The 16,779-nt window shown below is 36.2% G+C and overlaps 1 protein-coding gene across 12 annotated transcripts in view; it reads left to right on the plus strand.

The window, feature by feature from the left end:
- NAALADL2 (N-acetylated alpha-linked acidic dipeptidase like 2) overlaps nt 1-16,779 on the plus strand; it is a 531,897-nt gene that overhangs the window by 440,483 nt on the left and 74,635 nt on the right. For 11 of the 12 annotated variants that reach the window (XM_064516623.1, XM_064516624.1, XM_064516622.1 and 8 more), the window contains one exon: nt 9,552-9,647. In XM_064516623.1, the coding sequence (XP_064372693.1) occupies nt 9,552-9,647 (96 nt within the window). Of the gene's footprint in view, nt 1-9,551; nt 9,648-11,007; nt 11,097-16,779 lie in introns of those variants that run through there. The other variant, XM_064516629.1, reaches the window with a different exon arrangement.

Consider the following 16,779-nt stretch of genomic DNA (forward strand, 5'->3'; position numbering starts at 1 on the left):
CTGATGTGTCTTTTCTCCTTCATGGTGTGGCAGATTTTTGGCACTGGTCTCGAATATAAATGCAGACAATTCCTCATGCAATTGTAGACCCCTGGCTTTCTGGGTAATAGTTTTGGGTACTAGTACAGCTTTCTAGTGTATGCTGTGCAGGTGAATTCAACTTTCCAACTGGACTTGTTTCCCAGGTTGATTTTGATGGTGAGCACTGATTACTTGCTTTGTGTTTCAGTGTCAAGACACTGCATGTTTGTGTGCGTGCGTCAGGTTGCTGTAAGTCTAATCCTTGTGCTGTTGTATTACAAAAAGGCAGAAAGAGCAAAACATGTTAGTAGCTCATAGCACGGATCCAGCCTATATATGTGGATGGGCAACAGATTATATTTTTAGTGCAGCGTATTCTCATGCAACAGAGGCTTTACACTGCTAAACTGCCTTCTACTAGACATTATTCTTTCATCTATGTGAAGAAAATGTACAGCTTTCTCTTGGCTTTTAACCTTTCTCTCTCCCCCCCCCCCCCCCCATTTGCTTTGCAGAGTTTAGCACTTACGGCAGGATTAGCCTGGAATGTCTGTACTGCTCAGCCTGTTTGGATTTCAGAAAGACTTTTGTTCTGCTGACTGCTTCCCCTTGATCATTTCCTCTCATGTGTCTTTTGCTTTCATGCTGTTAGACTTCATGCTATCCTTACATTCCTTCTGCAAGAATATTAAGATTATGGTCACGATGTCCTGGATCTTCCTTTTTCAAACATTCTTGCAGGACTAGCCAGTGCAAGGCCTGTTTAGAACAAATACCACGTGTGTTGTAAATGCATGTGTGCACGTGTGCACACACATAGGCTCCTCCCTGCCCTCACTTCTAATAAGGACATATTTTGGTTAATTCTTAAAGGATGCAATAGGAAGGCATTTGCTTTATGTTTTCCCTTCCTTCAGGAAGGGAACTTCCTTGGAGTTGCATCAATATAGTATAGATATCCTGACTTTTCTCACTTTAAAATAGTAAAAGAAGCTAGAGCCATATACTTCTAAATTCCTGATAAAATACAACCTACGTTAGATGGGAGAGAGAAGGGTTGCATTTAGCTGAAGATGCAAAAGGAGGTCTTACTTTCATTTTTTGTGGCCAGATACCATAATCACCCAGGACGAAGTGAAAACTGTGGATAACAAATGGGCACAAATATTGACGAGGCTGAAGTCAAACTGATTAAAGGAGTCTGGCCTGAAGACTTATTTTTTTCGGATCGATCGTTATTGCTGACTGAGAGCGATCAGGCTTGCAGGCTTTGTAGACTGCTTAGATGCTGAATGGTACTTACTTTTTCCCAAACACACTGGAAATTTCCTTCTGTCTTCTGTTGTTATCTAAATGCTGTTGGTGTAACTTCAGCATGAGGAGCTACCCTAGAACCCAAATTCTGTAGTGCATGGATTTGGAGAGCTCTGGAGACAGTATTTTCATCCTTTTGGAGGGAACCAGTTACGTCCTCTGGCATTAACTGGTGTGTATTTTCTGCAGGTTGAAGGAGAGAGGTAATTCCTTCTATAAATGCTGGGGAGAATTCAGCAGGCAAGAAAAATGTATGCGGGTGTCAATGAGAGCATATTAAGGAATTATTAGATAGCTTCTTCGAGTTTCCTAACAAATAATTTAACAGTTTCCAAAGCAGTAGTCAAGCAAACAGCAATTTTGCTATTGTAGATGCGCCACTGTGCCAGCCTAGTAAACAAGAAGATAATTGTCTGTCTTATGTACCACTTAGCTATTTCCAGTTCTAAGGCTGGAGAAGCCTACACTGCGTAGTAGAAGTTGATTTTTTTTTAATGGCAGCAAAACTGATTCCTAAAATATGGCTTGGTATTTACTGTTTTACATTAAATCACCAAAAGTGCTGTGGGATTTTATTCATGCTTTAAAATGCATTGGGTGAAAGCTGGAACATAAATCGAAGGTATGCCATAACTAGGTGCACAAGAGATGGCAAATTTAGTACCTTTATAAGGTGAGCCATTCTGTTCAGTTTATTAATTGAGGAAGGATAAGATAAGTTAGGAAAATGAGTCTAGTAAATCAGAAGTGAATTTTAGTGTTCATCATAAATAAATGAGAGGAAGCCAGGTTTGGGGTTTTTAGGCTTTTCTTTTTTTTTTTTTTTTTTTTTTTTTTTGCATTTTCGATCCCTATTTAATCATTTCATAAATCAATTAATTACTGTCAGGAGACCTGAGGGCAGCAGGAAATTGGGTTCAAATTAAAAAGAAAAGGAGGCAATTTGTTTTAAGATTGAAAGTTGACTGTTCAGTCGAAGTTTAATCAGAAGTGACCCATTATTTGAAAAGTGGAACATCAATGTCTTTCTAATTTCGCAGAATGCTTCATTAAATTAGTATTGAAAAGATCAGGTTAACTGATCATTCGAAAAGGAAGATGAGACAAAGGAGGTTTGGGAAGCCAGCTTCCAAATACATATGCTATACCTGTCCCTTTCTCTTCTGAAGAAGCTCATAGAGAAACAAAAAGTAGTTAGTTGGGAATTCAGGGATTATTGGCAGTGTCTTTTCTACACCTAGTATGAATTGTATTATAAAAAGGTAATGTACTTTCAGAGGCATTCCTAATCCATTTGGATCACTCGGTACCTGCAGAGCAATCTACAAAAGGCAATAAAGAGCAAAGAGGAAACGTTCAAAGGCATGAATGGAAGTTGAGCATCTAGATCTTAGGATCTGTTTAACTTTATAGTGGTCTAGCCTTGTAAAAGTCTCTCGATAAATGAATGTTATCATGAGATTATTCAGTTCCATAATATGTAGAACACTGGGTACGTTGTACAAAGTGAGTGTAAGTTATTACCTAGCTGCTGGGTGGAAAGGCAAAACGAAGGGGCCATTAGAAGTCCCCCTAACCCTTGCTATTACTGTCTATTCCTTGCCTGTCATGACCTGCATCCTATCCCCAAGTTGCACTACAGTCACTACTCCTGTGTCAGCAGGCGTCTAGTCCAACATCTTCAACAGCGAGAGTTTAGATGATGATAGTAGTTATCTGAATTCTCCATGATACTAGTGCCTAAGTAGAAGTGAACTCAAATGAATTTTGTTTAGCAAATGAGTGTGGGAGAGTATGAGGATAGCAAGTATAGCTGCAACTCCTGCTGTGGGCGAAAAACATTAAGGTATAATATACTTGTTTTTAGTGCACTTCAGATTAGCACGTCTTTTTCTTAGTGTGAATTTACTAGAAATTTGCTTAGCAAATTGGTGTTAAAAAACCCACTGATGTGAGCTTGCTGAAAGAATATATGAGGAGGCTAATTCAGTTGCTCGCTGTTGAAAAGTGTTGCTCTTGCTGTTAAATGCTGAGAGCAATCCTGAAACATCATCTAGACCCGTATCTCTGCCACACATGTTGAGGATAAAGAGGGGTCTTCTGTTGTTTGGAGAATTCATGTAGCTTTCTCTGGTGAGCATAATACTTGAATGTCAATAAAAGACAAGAGAACCAGAATATGCTTTCTGTTCTAGTAGTTTGTTATGGCGATATCTTTTATTTAAAAAAAAAAATATAAACATGTCCCATTATAAGTATAGAGCAAGATATTTTAGATGTCCACAAGTTACTTCAGATAGTAATCTTGGATCAACTGTTTGTGAGTATTATCTGGGTGTGTATATACAAACACATGCAAGTGCACAAATACATTATAATAAAAATTATCTATACTATGTATAAATATATAACATAGTAGTCATTTGGTGTATTTTGTGTGCACTCTGCAGCACACACAAAGGTTTTGATTGTTGTGCAGAAAGCTTAACCATGTGTGAAAATGCACAAGCCTGCTTAAAATAGTGATTCCGTATGACTCTCTTTCAAGATCTTACTAAGCAGAGTCTTGATTCCATCATTAGCAAAATGACTTGCCACTTTTGGTGGCAGCACGTATTTTGGTCTGTTTGCAGCTCGTTGCTTATATATGTTGTGTTCCTTTAAAATGTAGCAGTTGAGGTGGTAGAAGAAGCTACCCACTTACCATGCCCGACTGCTTGTGGTCTGGGCTAGGCTGGAAGCCTTTGGAAGGAGGGTTGGTTGCCCAGTGGCTTCCAGGGAAGGAACGTACTAGTCTGTGAGTTTTCCAGAGCATAGCTGTGGCAACTGGGCCAGTACAGGAGGGACACAGTAATCAAACAAACAAAAAACTTCCAATATGGAAGGGACTGATGAGAGCAGCAGGGAGCATATTCATAGTCTGACCACAGGATAGATGAAAAACATACCTCTTTTCCTGAGGACCTGGACGGGGGATGTGCAAAGTTTGCTGCAGATCAGAAAGCCACTGAATAGTTGTTGGTCTGCGGAAAAACCTAAAAAGAATGACTCGCTCTGCAAAAAAACACCAGGCAAGATTTATTTACAAAGCCTTTTTTATATTTTTATACTTTTTCTTTTTTTTCTTTTATTTCTTTACAAATGCCACTGCCTTAGATTTTGTTTTTATAAAACATAGTTTCCATGAAAAATAAATTTTGTCTTTTCAGTTGATTGCCTTTCTGAAGATGTCAAGGCTGATCCACATTGGAGCTCTAGTTGACTTGGGTACTGACATACCACTCATTTGTGTAATTCAAATACTTACGACCTAACGCTTTATTTCATTTAAATTGTGTAAGGAGAGCAAGAACTCCCGCTTCATGAATAAAAAAAGGAATATGCTGTTCTAGAATACCGGTAGGTTTCCTAATATATAGAAGAGGAGAATGCAGGCCTAGGAACTGAATAAGTACTGAATCACTTCCTCATTAGCAGTGAGAGAGAAACTTGATACGGTATTTTAAATTCTTCTGAATGTCACAATATAAACTAGGCTACTTCTTCAAGGAGCCAAATTTTATCTAGCTGATGGCAGTGTTTTTGTTGAATAGTTAAAGTCAGTTAAAGTCGGCGCTAATTATAATTTAGCCTTTGGATAAACTTTTTCCCAAGAATTTTATAAAAGTAAGACTACACAGGTGAGCACACGTGGGCACTTAGAGGATGAGTCTTACTATCAAAGCCAGTAAATACAAAGGAAACACTGTTCTCTCCACGAGGGGAAGCTGCTGGTCACTTGCTCAAATGCTTTATGCTTGCAGTTGAAGACCATAGTGCATTCCTGGTGTTCTTTCCACTCTTTTCATTAATATTGCTGTTATATGTATCTTCATTATTTCTGTGTTGGCTATATTTCCCCTGTTCATAAAAGATTAGAGGAAGAAATGCACTTAATATAATTCATAAATTCTTAATGTGATCAGTATCTATGGGGAAACAAACCAAGAATAGCCATCTTATGATTTCATGGAGTGAGCTGCTAGTCACCTTCAGGAGCTGCCATGGGTTTCACTTTTGTGTTTTTCTTAACTTCTTGGGCCACTGTCATCTTACCTGGTTACCTTCAGGCAAGCAGAAGATTCATGTGTAGGGAAGGAGTAGACAACATATTTATAAATGGGTAAAATCTACAAGTAAGGAGAAAAGTCTTGTCTGGTGCATGGTTTTTAAAAGGGGCAGCCTGTTTACAGCATGGTATTGATAGGCAGTTGAAGATCAAAAGATTCAGATACTCAAAAGTTTCTCACTGTGTACAATGTCTGGGGTGTTTCCATCTAAAATTAGAAGCTTTATAAAGATACCTCTTAATTTAGGTATATATACTTTCAATGTTTCTATCTTTTGTTGTTGAGTATGGGAGGAGGAGTGCAGGACTCCTACAATCCTAACTTGTGCACCTCAGGTATGTGTCTAAAGTAAGGAGGGATAAGAACAGGTCAAGTAGTGTTTCCTTGCTATGCATGTGTTATCCATCGAGTCTCAGATTCCAGAGAACGAGTATTTGTCTAGATGGGGCAATGATCTGATCTCTTATAGCAAATCTAATTCAGTAATCATTCCCTTCACTGATTCTCAGTAAAGTATTCAAGATTAGCGTAAAAATGTAGTTGTTTCTAAGTTACTGATTGCAGTTTTGTGAATGATGATAAATGATAAAATCCTGCTGTATCAGAATGACAGTTGTCTTTACCTCCCTGCCCGATGAAATGACATGATTCTGTAAATTAGTGCACAAACTTAAAGATAGATAGGTGTTATGGATTAATTTTGAAGTATGTGTTTTATTTTTATAATAAATGACTATGCATCTTCTCCCTGGGATCTAATGAAAATGACAGTCTTCTGAAGGGGAGAATGATTTTATTTATTATTCTGATACTTCTGTGACAAATTATAAAACATAGAGAGGCATGACTGAACACAAAAATTTGTATGGATCAGTGCTATTTTTTATTATTACTATTTATTTTAAGTGGTAGATGTTTCCTACCAAAAATAACCCCCTAGAACTGTATGGAAATATTGATAGGATATTGATCATGCCATCATAAATCTGTAGAGAAATTAAGCAAACAGTTATCGGCAATGTAACGTACTTTTTTTCAGGCCTACCTTTCACTGAGTCTTCTTGAACGTATCTGTGAAACACGTTACACTGTTTAAAGCAGCTTAAGTTAGCTATGAATGTACTAGCTCAGGAGGTGGAGGGAGTAAAGAGTCTGTAGGGAACTATAGGCCTAAGCTGAGTAGTTTTGAGCAGGGCATATTGGTGTATCATGTCAGTGATATGATTATAACGTGTTTGTGTCCCATACTTCTTTGGGAAGACAATGATGCTGCGTCAGTTTAATGGCCAATTAAGAACTAGCTTTTGGGTCTGTGCAACGCACTCCGTTGTGTAGTACAAACATAATTCTGATTGAGCAGGGATATTTCAGATATCTCCACTTTATCCACCAGCGCTACGTGAGTCAGATATTTTGTATACCTCATTCTGAGGAAGAGGATAGTTTCTTTCTCTACTACTTTTGTTTGAATTGAAGCTAACAGCATTTTTTGCTGAGCTGCTGTTTTTCTTCAGCCTTTGTATGGCTTAGAACCCGCCTGTGAAAGAGCAAAGCTCAGTCACATAAAAAGAGGTTGTACAAGCCAGAACAAAGCAGCTAAATTGAGGAAACCAGAGAGAGAAACATTTCCTGAGGTTTAAAACAGTAAGTCCTACAGATTGTTTTTAGCAAATGAAAAGATGGTGGAGGGCAAACCTTGCAAATCAGTCTTGTTGAAGCTCAGATCAGTATTAATATTTTTTAACCAGAACTTCATTCTGCTGCTGCACAACATGGAGTCTCTGAATGCAAATAACTTCATGGCTGTTGAAGAATGAGTTGAGTATCATTGTCAGGTTTAATGCTCTTAAAAGAGGGGCTTTGCTGCTTATGTGTACAGATTATGAGTTGTTTTTGATAAGGACAGAAGAAGTATTGAAGATCAGTAAATGTCAGAAGAAGGAAACAGAAGAAATGTTAGTCTCGTAGGTATGGGAAGCTGGTATTTGACAAGGACATGTTTCCAGAACATTGTCAATATTGCCCAACAGTCTGGAAAAAAATCCAGACCAGAGAAATTATTTGTCTTAAATAACAGGAGTGTTTTAGCTGGACTCTGGACTTCTATGCATTTTATTTGGAATTCAATCTGAAGAGACTCTAAATGTTTTCCAAAATGATTTTTATAGAGATGGAATCATACTATTATCCTATGATGATTTAGGCATTTCTGGGCCAGGGATGTTGAGAGCTTCTTATTGCTGCTATTACAATTTTATATGTATTTTGATAGGGCATAAAAATTGTACTCAGAATTGGGGCACTCTCTTACTGAGTCTTACATAAAACTCTAGAACTAGCATATGTAAAATGTTATGATTATGAATCTGGCAGAATATATTCATTTCACAGCTCACACTTCTCTACTTAACCTTTCTTGTTGGATACATTTCTTATATTCTTACTGTTGTGCCTGTACAGAAAAAAACTGTAGTGGCAGTAAGAGAAACCTGCAACATGTGAACTCTAGGACTAGGCTAACTTAATCTGAAACTGAATCTGCATGCTGATCCTCCCTTAGAGATCCTGTGAGGTTTGTCAGATAAAGGACAAGACTAGCTCCCCAGCACTCAGAATGGAAGACATGCTATGTGAAAGTGTGTTAATGAGAGGCTTATAGTCCGTTTACGTTTCCCTGCCCACCCCTCTGGTAAGCCTGTGTGTGATTCTACATGGCACACGATGCATTATACTAAATACAAAATCCAATAAAGGACTTTTGGATATTCAAGCTAAACACTATAGTATTATACTTAGGTGCTAGCATCCAAAATTAACATCAAAATGCAGAATAAGATTTATGGGCAAGGAAAGATTCAGGCCTTTTAAAAATATGATATTGAACTTGATTGCCTAGAGCTAACCAGAGTTCGGCACAGGGATTGAAGTGAAGTCTTGTTCCTCTTCAGAGCGTAGGATTGGATGCATCTCTGTTTATATGTGCATTTGAGTGTAGAATCTACTTTGAAGAGTAGGGTTGCGTAAGAGAACTGCTCATAACTGATAAATTTATAAAATGGCATGATAGTCATGTACTTCCACATCCTGCTGCTGATCTCTGAAATAATTGTGGCGATAGTTTCTGTGCTTTTGTACTGAACTCATTGCTTTTGGGTGAGCGGTGAGTGTATTTATGCTTACCAAACTGAGCACCTCAGTCCACCAAGGTGCACTTGTACACTGATTTTTCTATCCCAGTGGGATGGGCACTAGGCATAAGATGGGCACTAGGTTCCTGGCGTTTCCAAGAGGGGCAATTCTGGCTATGCCTAGTAGCCAAAACTACAGGCAGTAGGGAATACTTTCAGGACTTACGTTGATGTAGAAAAAACCTTTCTTAGTTTAGTTTTTGGACTTTTATACCAGGTTCAGGGATGCAGGTTCAAAATTATTCACATATTAGGTAACTTGTGCACCTTTGAGGTTTGGAGTTTGGTTTGGTTTTGCTTCTTTTAGTACACACCTGGATATTGGTTAGTTGTTTTCTTATGACAGCAAATATGCAACCTGACTGTTTGCTTTCTTATAGTAAAAGGAGGAGTGAACGTCTTGAACAAATAATACATTATGTTGCCTAGTGTTAAAAAGTGGTAAGCCTACAGGATATGCTTTTAGGGAATTGACAAAAATCCTCAGTTATGTAGATGGTATTACTGTGTACGGAATTAGGATGATTGTAGAACATAAAAGCATATACTGTGGTTATTGTGTTTATATATCTCCTGAAGACTAAATCGTAACTTATTTAATAAAATGTCTGATTTCTGCTTAGAACAGAATGAAATCCATGTGTGGTATTTTTTTTCTTACCCTAGGTAAAATTCTTTGCTTCTTTGGGAAGCATAGGTACAAAGACCACTGTAATTCCAGAAGCAAAATCATAAAAAGTTTTTCGTTCCTCTTTTGGAGACTTGGAATGAGTTAATTGTATCAGTGAAATAAAGTCTAATAATCAGTGAAACTTTAAAACAGTTTGAAGACTTTTGAATCTCTGAACAAAATCCAGTAAGCCTTTGAAGAAGTAAATGCATATGGAATCCTAAAAGGCTTCTTATTTCTTTTTCACAGAATTCTAGCTTTCTCTTTGAAGCTCTTTTTCCTGTACATACAACAAAACCTGAAGAGCTGGATCCGTCTTTCAGACTGCATGAGACCATTGCTAAGGTAAAAGAAATGGAGATATCTCATTTATGTGTTCTTTCTTTCACATGGACAAATCTGAATTTGTGAATCATACAAATAATTTTGAAATTATTTCTTTTCTGTGAGTATTTGTTTTTTAGTTAAAAGTTGTGTAGGTTTTCCATTTAGACTGTGAATATTCTTTACTGTTATTTTGGTCGACTTGCATAGTCAAAAACAAAACTTTTGTGTATATGTTCTTCATTTTATGTGATTCTGCTTTATGTTAAATTATATTTTGCACAGCTGACATTAAGCTTGAGGTGTTGGAATGAGTGTGGGGCATTGAGCCCTACTCAATAGCACAATGTAGCAAGTTTCTTATCATCAATTTTGACGGTGAGGAATGGGACTGGGGGCTCTCTGAGGGCACCTTCACATGCACAGATGCTGAGTTTTGTGAGCTGTCACACTGTGCTCACAAGGGCAGAAGGTGGTTGCTATCCCAGGATGCCAGTGTGTGGCCCACAGAGAGGAGGCTCCCGAAATTGATGTGTTCTGACTCCCCTCTCATTGCTTTAGTGTAATATTCCCTCCATGTTATTTATTAATACAGTCTACCTCCTCTCTCTGAGGTGCTCTTTCTTCGCTACATCAACTCAGTAAGCCATGGCTCTAGGAAGATACAAAACTACAAATGAGTTAAACTTTATGGATTCATGCACTTTTTATAGTCAAGATTTATTATAAACCAGAAATATGCAGACCTCATGAATTGATTTATTTGTGTATTTGGAGTTAACTTCTTTTAGAAAAGCAGCTGCTGTTGAAACACTTCTTTCGGCAACAAAAATAAATTCACGAAGATCAGCAGTGTACAAATTTAGCAAGACAGATAGTAACCGATCTTGGTTTAAAAAAACAAAAACAAAAACCCCCAAACCAAAAATAGTATATATTCATAGGCACGTTTTTTTTCAATCTTGGCAGAGTTTGATAGTTAAAGGAATAGTTACAAGAGAATAGATTTCTCTTAAGTCTCTTTAATAGAGTAGATGGTTGTTAAGCCGTTCTTGATGCCAAAGTGACTGAAAAGGAGATCTCCAAATGTCTTCCCTAAGATTGAGGGTATATATGTGATTAATTACTGCGTAATTAATGTGCAACTTACTAATTAGTGTGTGATGGGCTATGTATTCTGAATAATCTATATGTCAGTATTTGCTCTATAATGTTGACTAACAGAATAATACTTTAAGAGATAGCTGACTTGAAGTATTTTGATACCATTTAAATCATTATAAATGATTTAAAGTAGATTCATTGAACATTACAATTTTCTTTGATAAAACTTGATGAAGATTGCATTGTAATACTGCTATATTTTCATTTTGCTTTTCAGACTGCAGGCCAGGATGTTTTTGTAAAGATAAATAATAATAGCTAATAATAACTATTACTACTAATAATAAATATAATAATAATTTGTTAGATTCTGTCATCTGTTTCAATCTGAAATCACTTTCTTTGGATGAATGTCCGGAAATGTATGCAGTATTCTGTATGAGGCCTTCACACAGCTTTGTTCGGCGACATTTATTCTTTCTTATCACTATTGGGAATACCTTGTCAAATACATTTTACATGGTAGTACTGAAAACTATATCCCATTGGTGACTGAGTCACTCTTGGATTGACTAATTCATCCAAGCCTTTTTCTTCTTCTGAAACTTCCATTGGATGAGCCCTTGCTTTAAAGCAGAAACTGTTGCTTTAAGTCCCTAAGATTGTGACCTTGCAGTCTGCATTACTGTTTTATCCTATTTCTGTTGCTCCAGTACTGAGGATCATTCAGTTCTCACAGGAGGAACCTAGCACAGGAGATCAAACATAACTTTAAAAAAGACAACGGATAAAAGACAGGTATTAGCTGGGGGAAATGTATATTTTCAGCTGAGATCTGAAAATAGAGAAGAAGTGTGTAAAAAGACACTATAGAAGGCAGCTATAACTGGATGAGCATTATAGTGGCTAATAAAATACCATCTCAGAGACCTCCTGTCTTGAATTTCCCCAGCTAATTCAGATACCCACCAGAGGACTAAGCTAAAACATTAAGGTTCTCCCTGGTAGACTTGTATTGATCCAATTGCCTTGTGCATTGCAGTGTTATACAATCTCACTCATGTTACATTATAACCAGTTAAATTGTTTATTTAAAAAAAATCAAGAAGGAGTATAAAGTGTTTGTTTTTAAAGTATCTTTTTTTACCAAGAAGAATGTTGTACAGTATTTTTTTTTTTTTTTGCAATTGCATAAACTCACTTTCAACAAAAGGATTATGAAAAAAATACTTGGATGGCAGCAGAGTCTTCTGGAGGTGAGGGAATCCCCCAAACTGAGTTTTTCACTGAATGCCAGGTTTATGCCTGGGGTGATAATGTCACGTCACCTTCTCCCTGGACAGACTCTCTTCTTTCAGGACAACGTTTGATTCTAGTGGCTGCATGTTAGTACAAATGAGCTGTTGCATTTGTAGTCAGAATTTCTAAAGAGTCATCTTAGTTAAATCTGACAGCTATTTCAGAAATTTTTGTTTTTTATACTGTCTCTGACTGCACCATTCTATGGGCGATCTAAAAGGTGGGTGTTTTTTTTTTAATTCTTTAATTCTGTCTGGTTACCATGGAGAAGGAGAAAATATTTTAAGGTTTAAATAGAGACATAAAATTTTGAAAGGAAATATTAAATCATTTGTATAGTCTTTCAGAGCACTAATGTATTGCATGACATTTAGGATAAACTATGTGCTTGGCACATGTGAATGTAAAGAATAGTATGGAAAGGAGTAAGTTGGTACCAGAAACCTTAATATGAGAAGTTGAATAACAGAAGAATTGATTTAGAGCCAAGTATTTCTAATTAGAAATTTTTAATGTTTCCACTCAGAAATGCATTTCCATGCGTATGTGTCACATTTAAAAAGTTCTCTAAGAGAAAATGTGGAACTGTGTGAAGATCATAGAGCAGTAACATGGGTACTGGTAAAACACTGACAATTTGCCATGGCACTGATGTAGGCAAGTAAATGAACGACAGATGCGAATAGGCTTCCTGACTTTCTCTTTTTAAATATGGATTGACAAGGCTTCTTTCAGAAACAGACACAAAGAGCAGCCCAAAGGACCATTAAAACCTCTTAGGATGTTCTTCATTGTATACCTTTGTTCTACCATATTTTTGTACCTAGCATTTCATAGGCACAAGGACTGAAGGAAGAAGTCCCATTTAGCAAAGAACTATTAATGACTAGGATGAAAGGATTCTAGGATTAAAAAATAGTGCTCAGAATATCTGTCCTGTTTTAATCTTCATCTCGTCTCATGCTGACCAATTCCATCACACCAAATGTCTACTTGCACGTTACTATTCACAGAGTAGAAAATTGGGATTTCAAGTGGATGTTCATCCTAGACTTTCTTCCACAAATCTGTATCATTATCTGTATCATTAGTAGAGTCTCTAAGTTCAGTTTTCTCTGAGAAGGAATCTGTGCTTAACTAGTTGTTCCTCAGTTCTTGTTCAGTGTCCTTTGCTGCCCTTTCCAGGGAGGGTACATAGGAAGAAGAAGAAAAAAATGGGAGATTGAAATAAAGAAACAACAGGCTACCGAACAGAAAAAGAAGCAGTGGGAGAGGGATAGCTATAGTATTCAGTTATGACTGAGAAAATGCTAAATTAAAAGCCAAAATAAAATATGTATTGGAAGAAAGATTAAAATTTGACTTTTTAGGAATGAGGAATGGAAAGAAGTAAAAGGAAATATATTGATATTAAAAACAGCATTTGCTGTTTTAATTTTTTTCCTAATCTTCATCAGATAGGCTTTACCATCAATAACAGAATAATAATCAACTAGAATGGTCTAGAATTACTGTGTGTGTGCTGAAATTGCTCAAGACAAGAGCTTTGAATGGACAGGATGGCTTTTCATGGTTGGACCTTTTCATGATATTTATAATCCTCTCCGTTATCAAAAGAACATATTTAGCTAGATATTAATTACAGTGAAAGAAGGAGAGACAAAAGAAAATACTTGAAAAGGTAACTTTTAGTTGCAGAAGCTCTTGTGTTTTTCAGATCACTTACTAGTCTGGAGAATAACAAAACCTTTCTAGATTTATATAAGTGTGTGTGTGTATATATGTATATCATCTCTATGATCAAAACTCTAAATATGTTCTCTTTACACTGCACACATTGATTTTCAATGTGATCCCTTTAAGGGGAGAAAAAGTTTAATGACATTTTAGTCCTATGAAAAGAAATAACACATATCAGTTGACTTTTAATGGATATGTCTGATCTACTAAAAGAAAGGAAATTTGAGTCACGTGGAGATACAGATCTTTTAAACAATACCTGGTCTACTGCATTCCATTTTTGATGGATTATCCATGGTCAGTGTATGAGTGCTAGTAGAATTCAAAGTATTATACTGTGCACATGAATGACGCATGGGACTTGGTGCATTGACATTTTTTAGTTCTATTATAAAGTGAATTATTAAAATATTTTTTATGTTTAGCAGTTACTATATATGCCTGATGGTCTTCCTTGAGCTGATATAGTTAAAAATAAATAAGAGATGTACATTTTTATTTGAGTGAAAGAGGAAGAAGTGGATGAAAATATAGACACATTATATCTGCTGACATACCACTCTATCTTGTATCTTTGAAAATAGTTTTGTTGACTTTTATGAACTTTAAAAAATTGCTTTTTATGTGGACTTGAAAGTTGCAAAGTCAAGTTGTATTCATGAAGCTATAGAAAATCTGATTCCATTCTGTGAACACCTGGGAAACCTTAGTGTAGCTTACAGTTTGAATCATTAAGGCTTAGTTTCCTGCTGTAGTCTTTAAAGTGAAAATACCACTTGTATATGCTTGTTTAAAAAAAAGTTGTTGTATAGTTAACTAAGCATTGTTAATGCTATCCTTACTCTCAAGTCTTTGTATTTTTATTGTGGTACTCTGAACAGATGAGCGCAAGCTATATTATATATATATATATTTTAAAAAATAGAAATGTATACATTTAAATTACACTGCAAAGAATTTTCATAGTGAGAAGTATTTTACAATTTCTTCACATAATAAACAAAATATAGATCCAGTGAATATACCTTTAAAATGTGGTAAAGATATTGTTACTAGTACAGAACAGAGCTGCTATCAACTGAATTTATTCTTGAGCTGATATGTTTCTGAAGCTCCTCTTCTTTTCCCCATGGGAGATATAACATGGACAAATTCCTTTTCATTCACAAATACATAATTAAATTCAAAGAACTTATTTGCCAAAATAAAAGTTTTTGCTGGCTATATATTTTGCGTCAGAGAATTGTTTTACTGTTTTTCCAATACATTAGTTTCAAGGAGTTACACTTTTCTAAAGATATATCTTGCACACTTACTTTCCTTTACAGTTTATAAGCACATGATTTCAGAAAATAAGCTGGTCAAGTACTTGGTTCTTTATTTAAGCTGAAGTTAGTCATCAGAATTGACCTTCACCAAATCAAGCACATTAAAAGTACTTTGTTGCTAAAAATGAAAAGAATAAATAGCTAGGTTTGTGGCAATTATGCTATACTAAGAGGCAGACTGATGTAGCTTTGAAGTTGGACATACCCATACAATACAGTGTCAGGTGACTCATGCTTCTTTATGTTGACCTTGAAATTCTGGCAGATAGCAGTAAAGTTTCTTAGAGAGTATTAAAAATCCTGTCAAGAATTAAGGTAGTATGGCATTTTGGTTCAAAGATGATGATTCTTGGCACAGTCCAATTATATTTTCTGGTTAGTCATGAAGTGGTGAGAAGAAGCAATTTTGCACACGGAAATCTGAAGATATATGTGAACCTGAATGCGTGTACTGTTTGCAAATTGGTGATCTAATTTAGCTCACTGCTGCAGCAAATTTGAGCTGATTTCTCCACTGATAAGAGAGAGCTATGCCAGTTTGTACTGGGTGAGAATATCCTCCCCCTAGCACACTTTTTTTTTTTTTTTTTTTTTAATACAAGATACCATCTGTTGTTTTGTTATTGGCAAAGAGGTGCTTAGAAAATTCATCAAAAATGTGCTACTTTCTGTGCTGGGATGATCTGCTGGTTTGTCACATTAGACAAATGTGAATGTTTTAAGTTCCTGTAGCACACACTTTTCCCTTCCGTCCTTCCTTCCATCCTTCCTTCCAAGTTGTTCAGTGTTCCTTACTAAAATAGTAAGATTAAACCTGGCAGAGCCACAATGTCTTAATATGTACAAGAAGACAAACAAACAAAAATGTAAATAGCATGGATTTTAATGTCAAGTTTGTTCCAGCTTCCTCCATCTCTCCTGCCTACATTTTGGCAGTAACTTTATAACAGAACTTGACAGATCTCTCCATTCAGTTAATCAATCAGGTCAGGTCCTTGGCATGACACTCAAAACAACTGCCTGGCAGTAGGTTTTCATAGCTGCAAGTGTCAGAGTTAGCTTGTCCCTAGAAGTTACACTTCTCAGCTGGAAGTTAATGCTGCTCAGCAGGTACATGCCAGCTGGCCATGTGTATGCTCCATTGCAATTGCAAGTAAAACAGATTATCTTAATTGCTTCAAAAATTTTAATTCTTCTTTTAAAAAAGATATATCACACACAAATTGGTTTTATGTTAAAAGACTTAAAATTTGAATCTTTTGTTATATTTAATTTTTCTCAGAAATGGTTTATAAGAATACTTGAAAGTGTAATTTTTTTGTTCTTATTTGAGAACAAATGCATCTTTGTTTATCTTGAGTTATTTCTCAGGATGAAAATGCCATACTATGACCTGCTTTATTCAGGTATGTATCTGCTTATTTTTGCCACTGTTTACCCAAATATCAAATAGTCAAACCCTTGTGTACAGAGCTGCAGTAGTACAAAACATTGTTATTGAGCTATAATGGCTTTGAAAAGTGTGAAAATCCTTGTCATTTGTCAATTTTTCCATGATACTAGATGAAAGAAATTCAAATCGTAGGAAGTTCAAGCTGAGGAAAGACCTGTGAGATTTTGGAGGTACAAGTTTTGGAACATAATTCTCATACTGTATGTCCATAGTTGATAGCATACTGTTT

This window comes from Dromaius novaehollandiae, chromosome 9 (assembly GCF_036370855.1).
Source record: "Dromaius novaehollandiae isolate bDroNov1 chromosome 9, bDroNov1.hap1, whole genome shotgun sequence".
NCBI lineage: Eukaryota > Metazoa > Chordata > Aves > Casuariiformes > Dromaiidae > Dromaius > Dromaius novaehollandiae.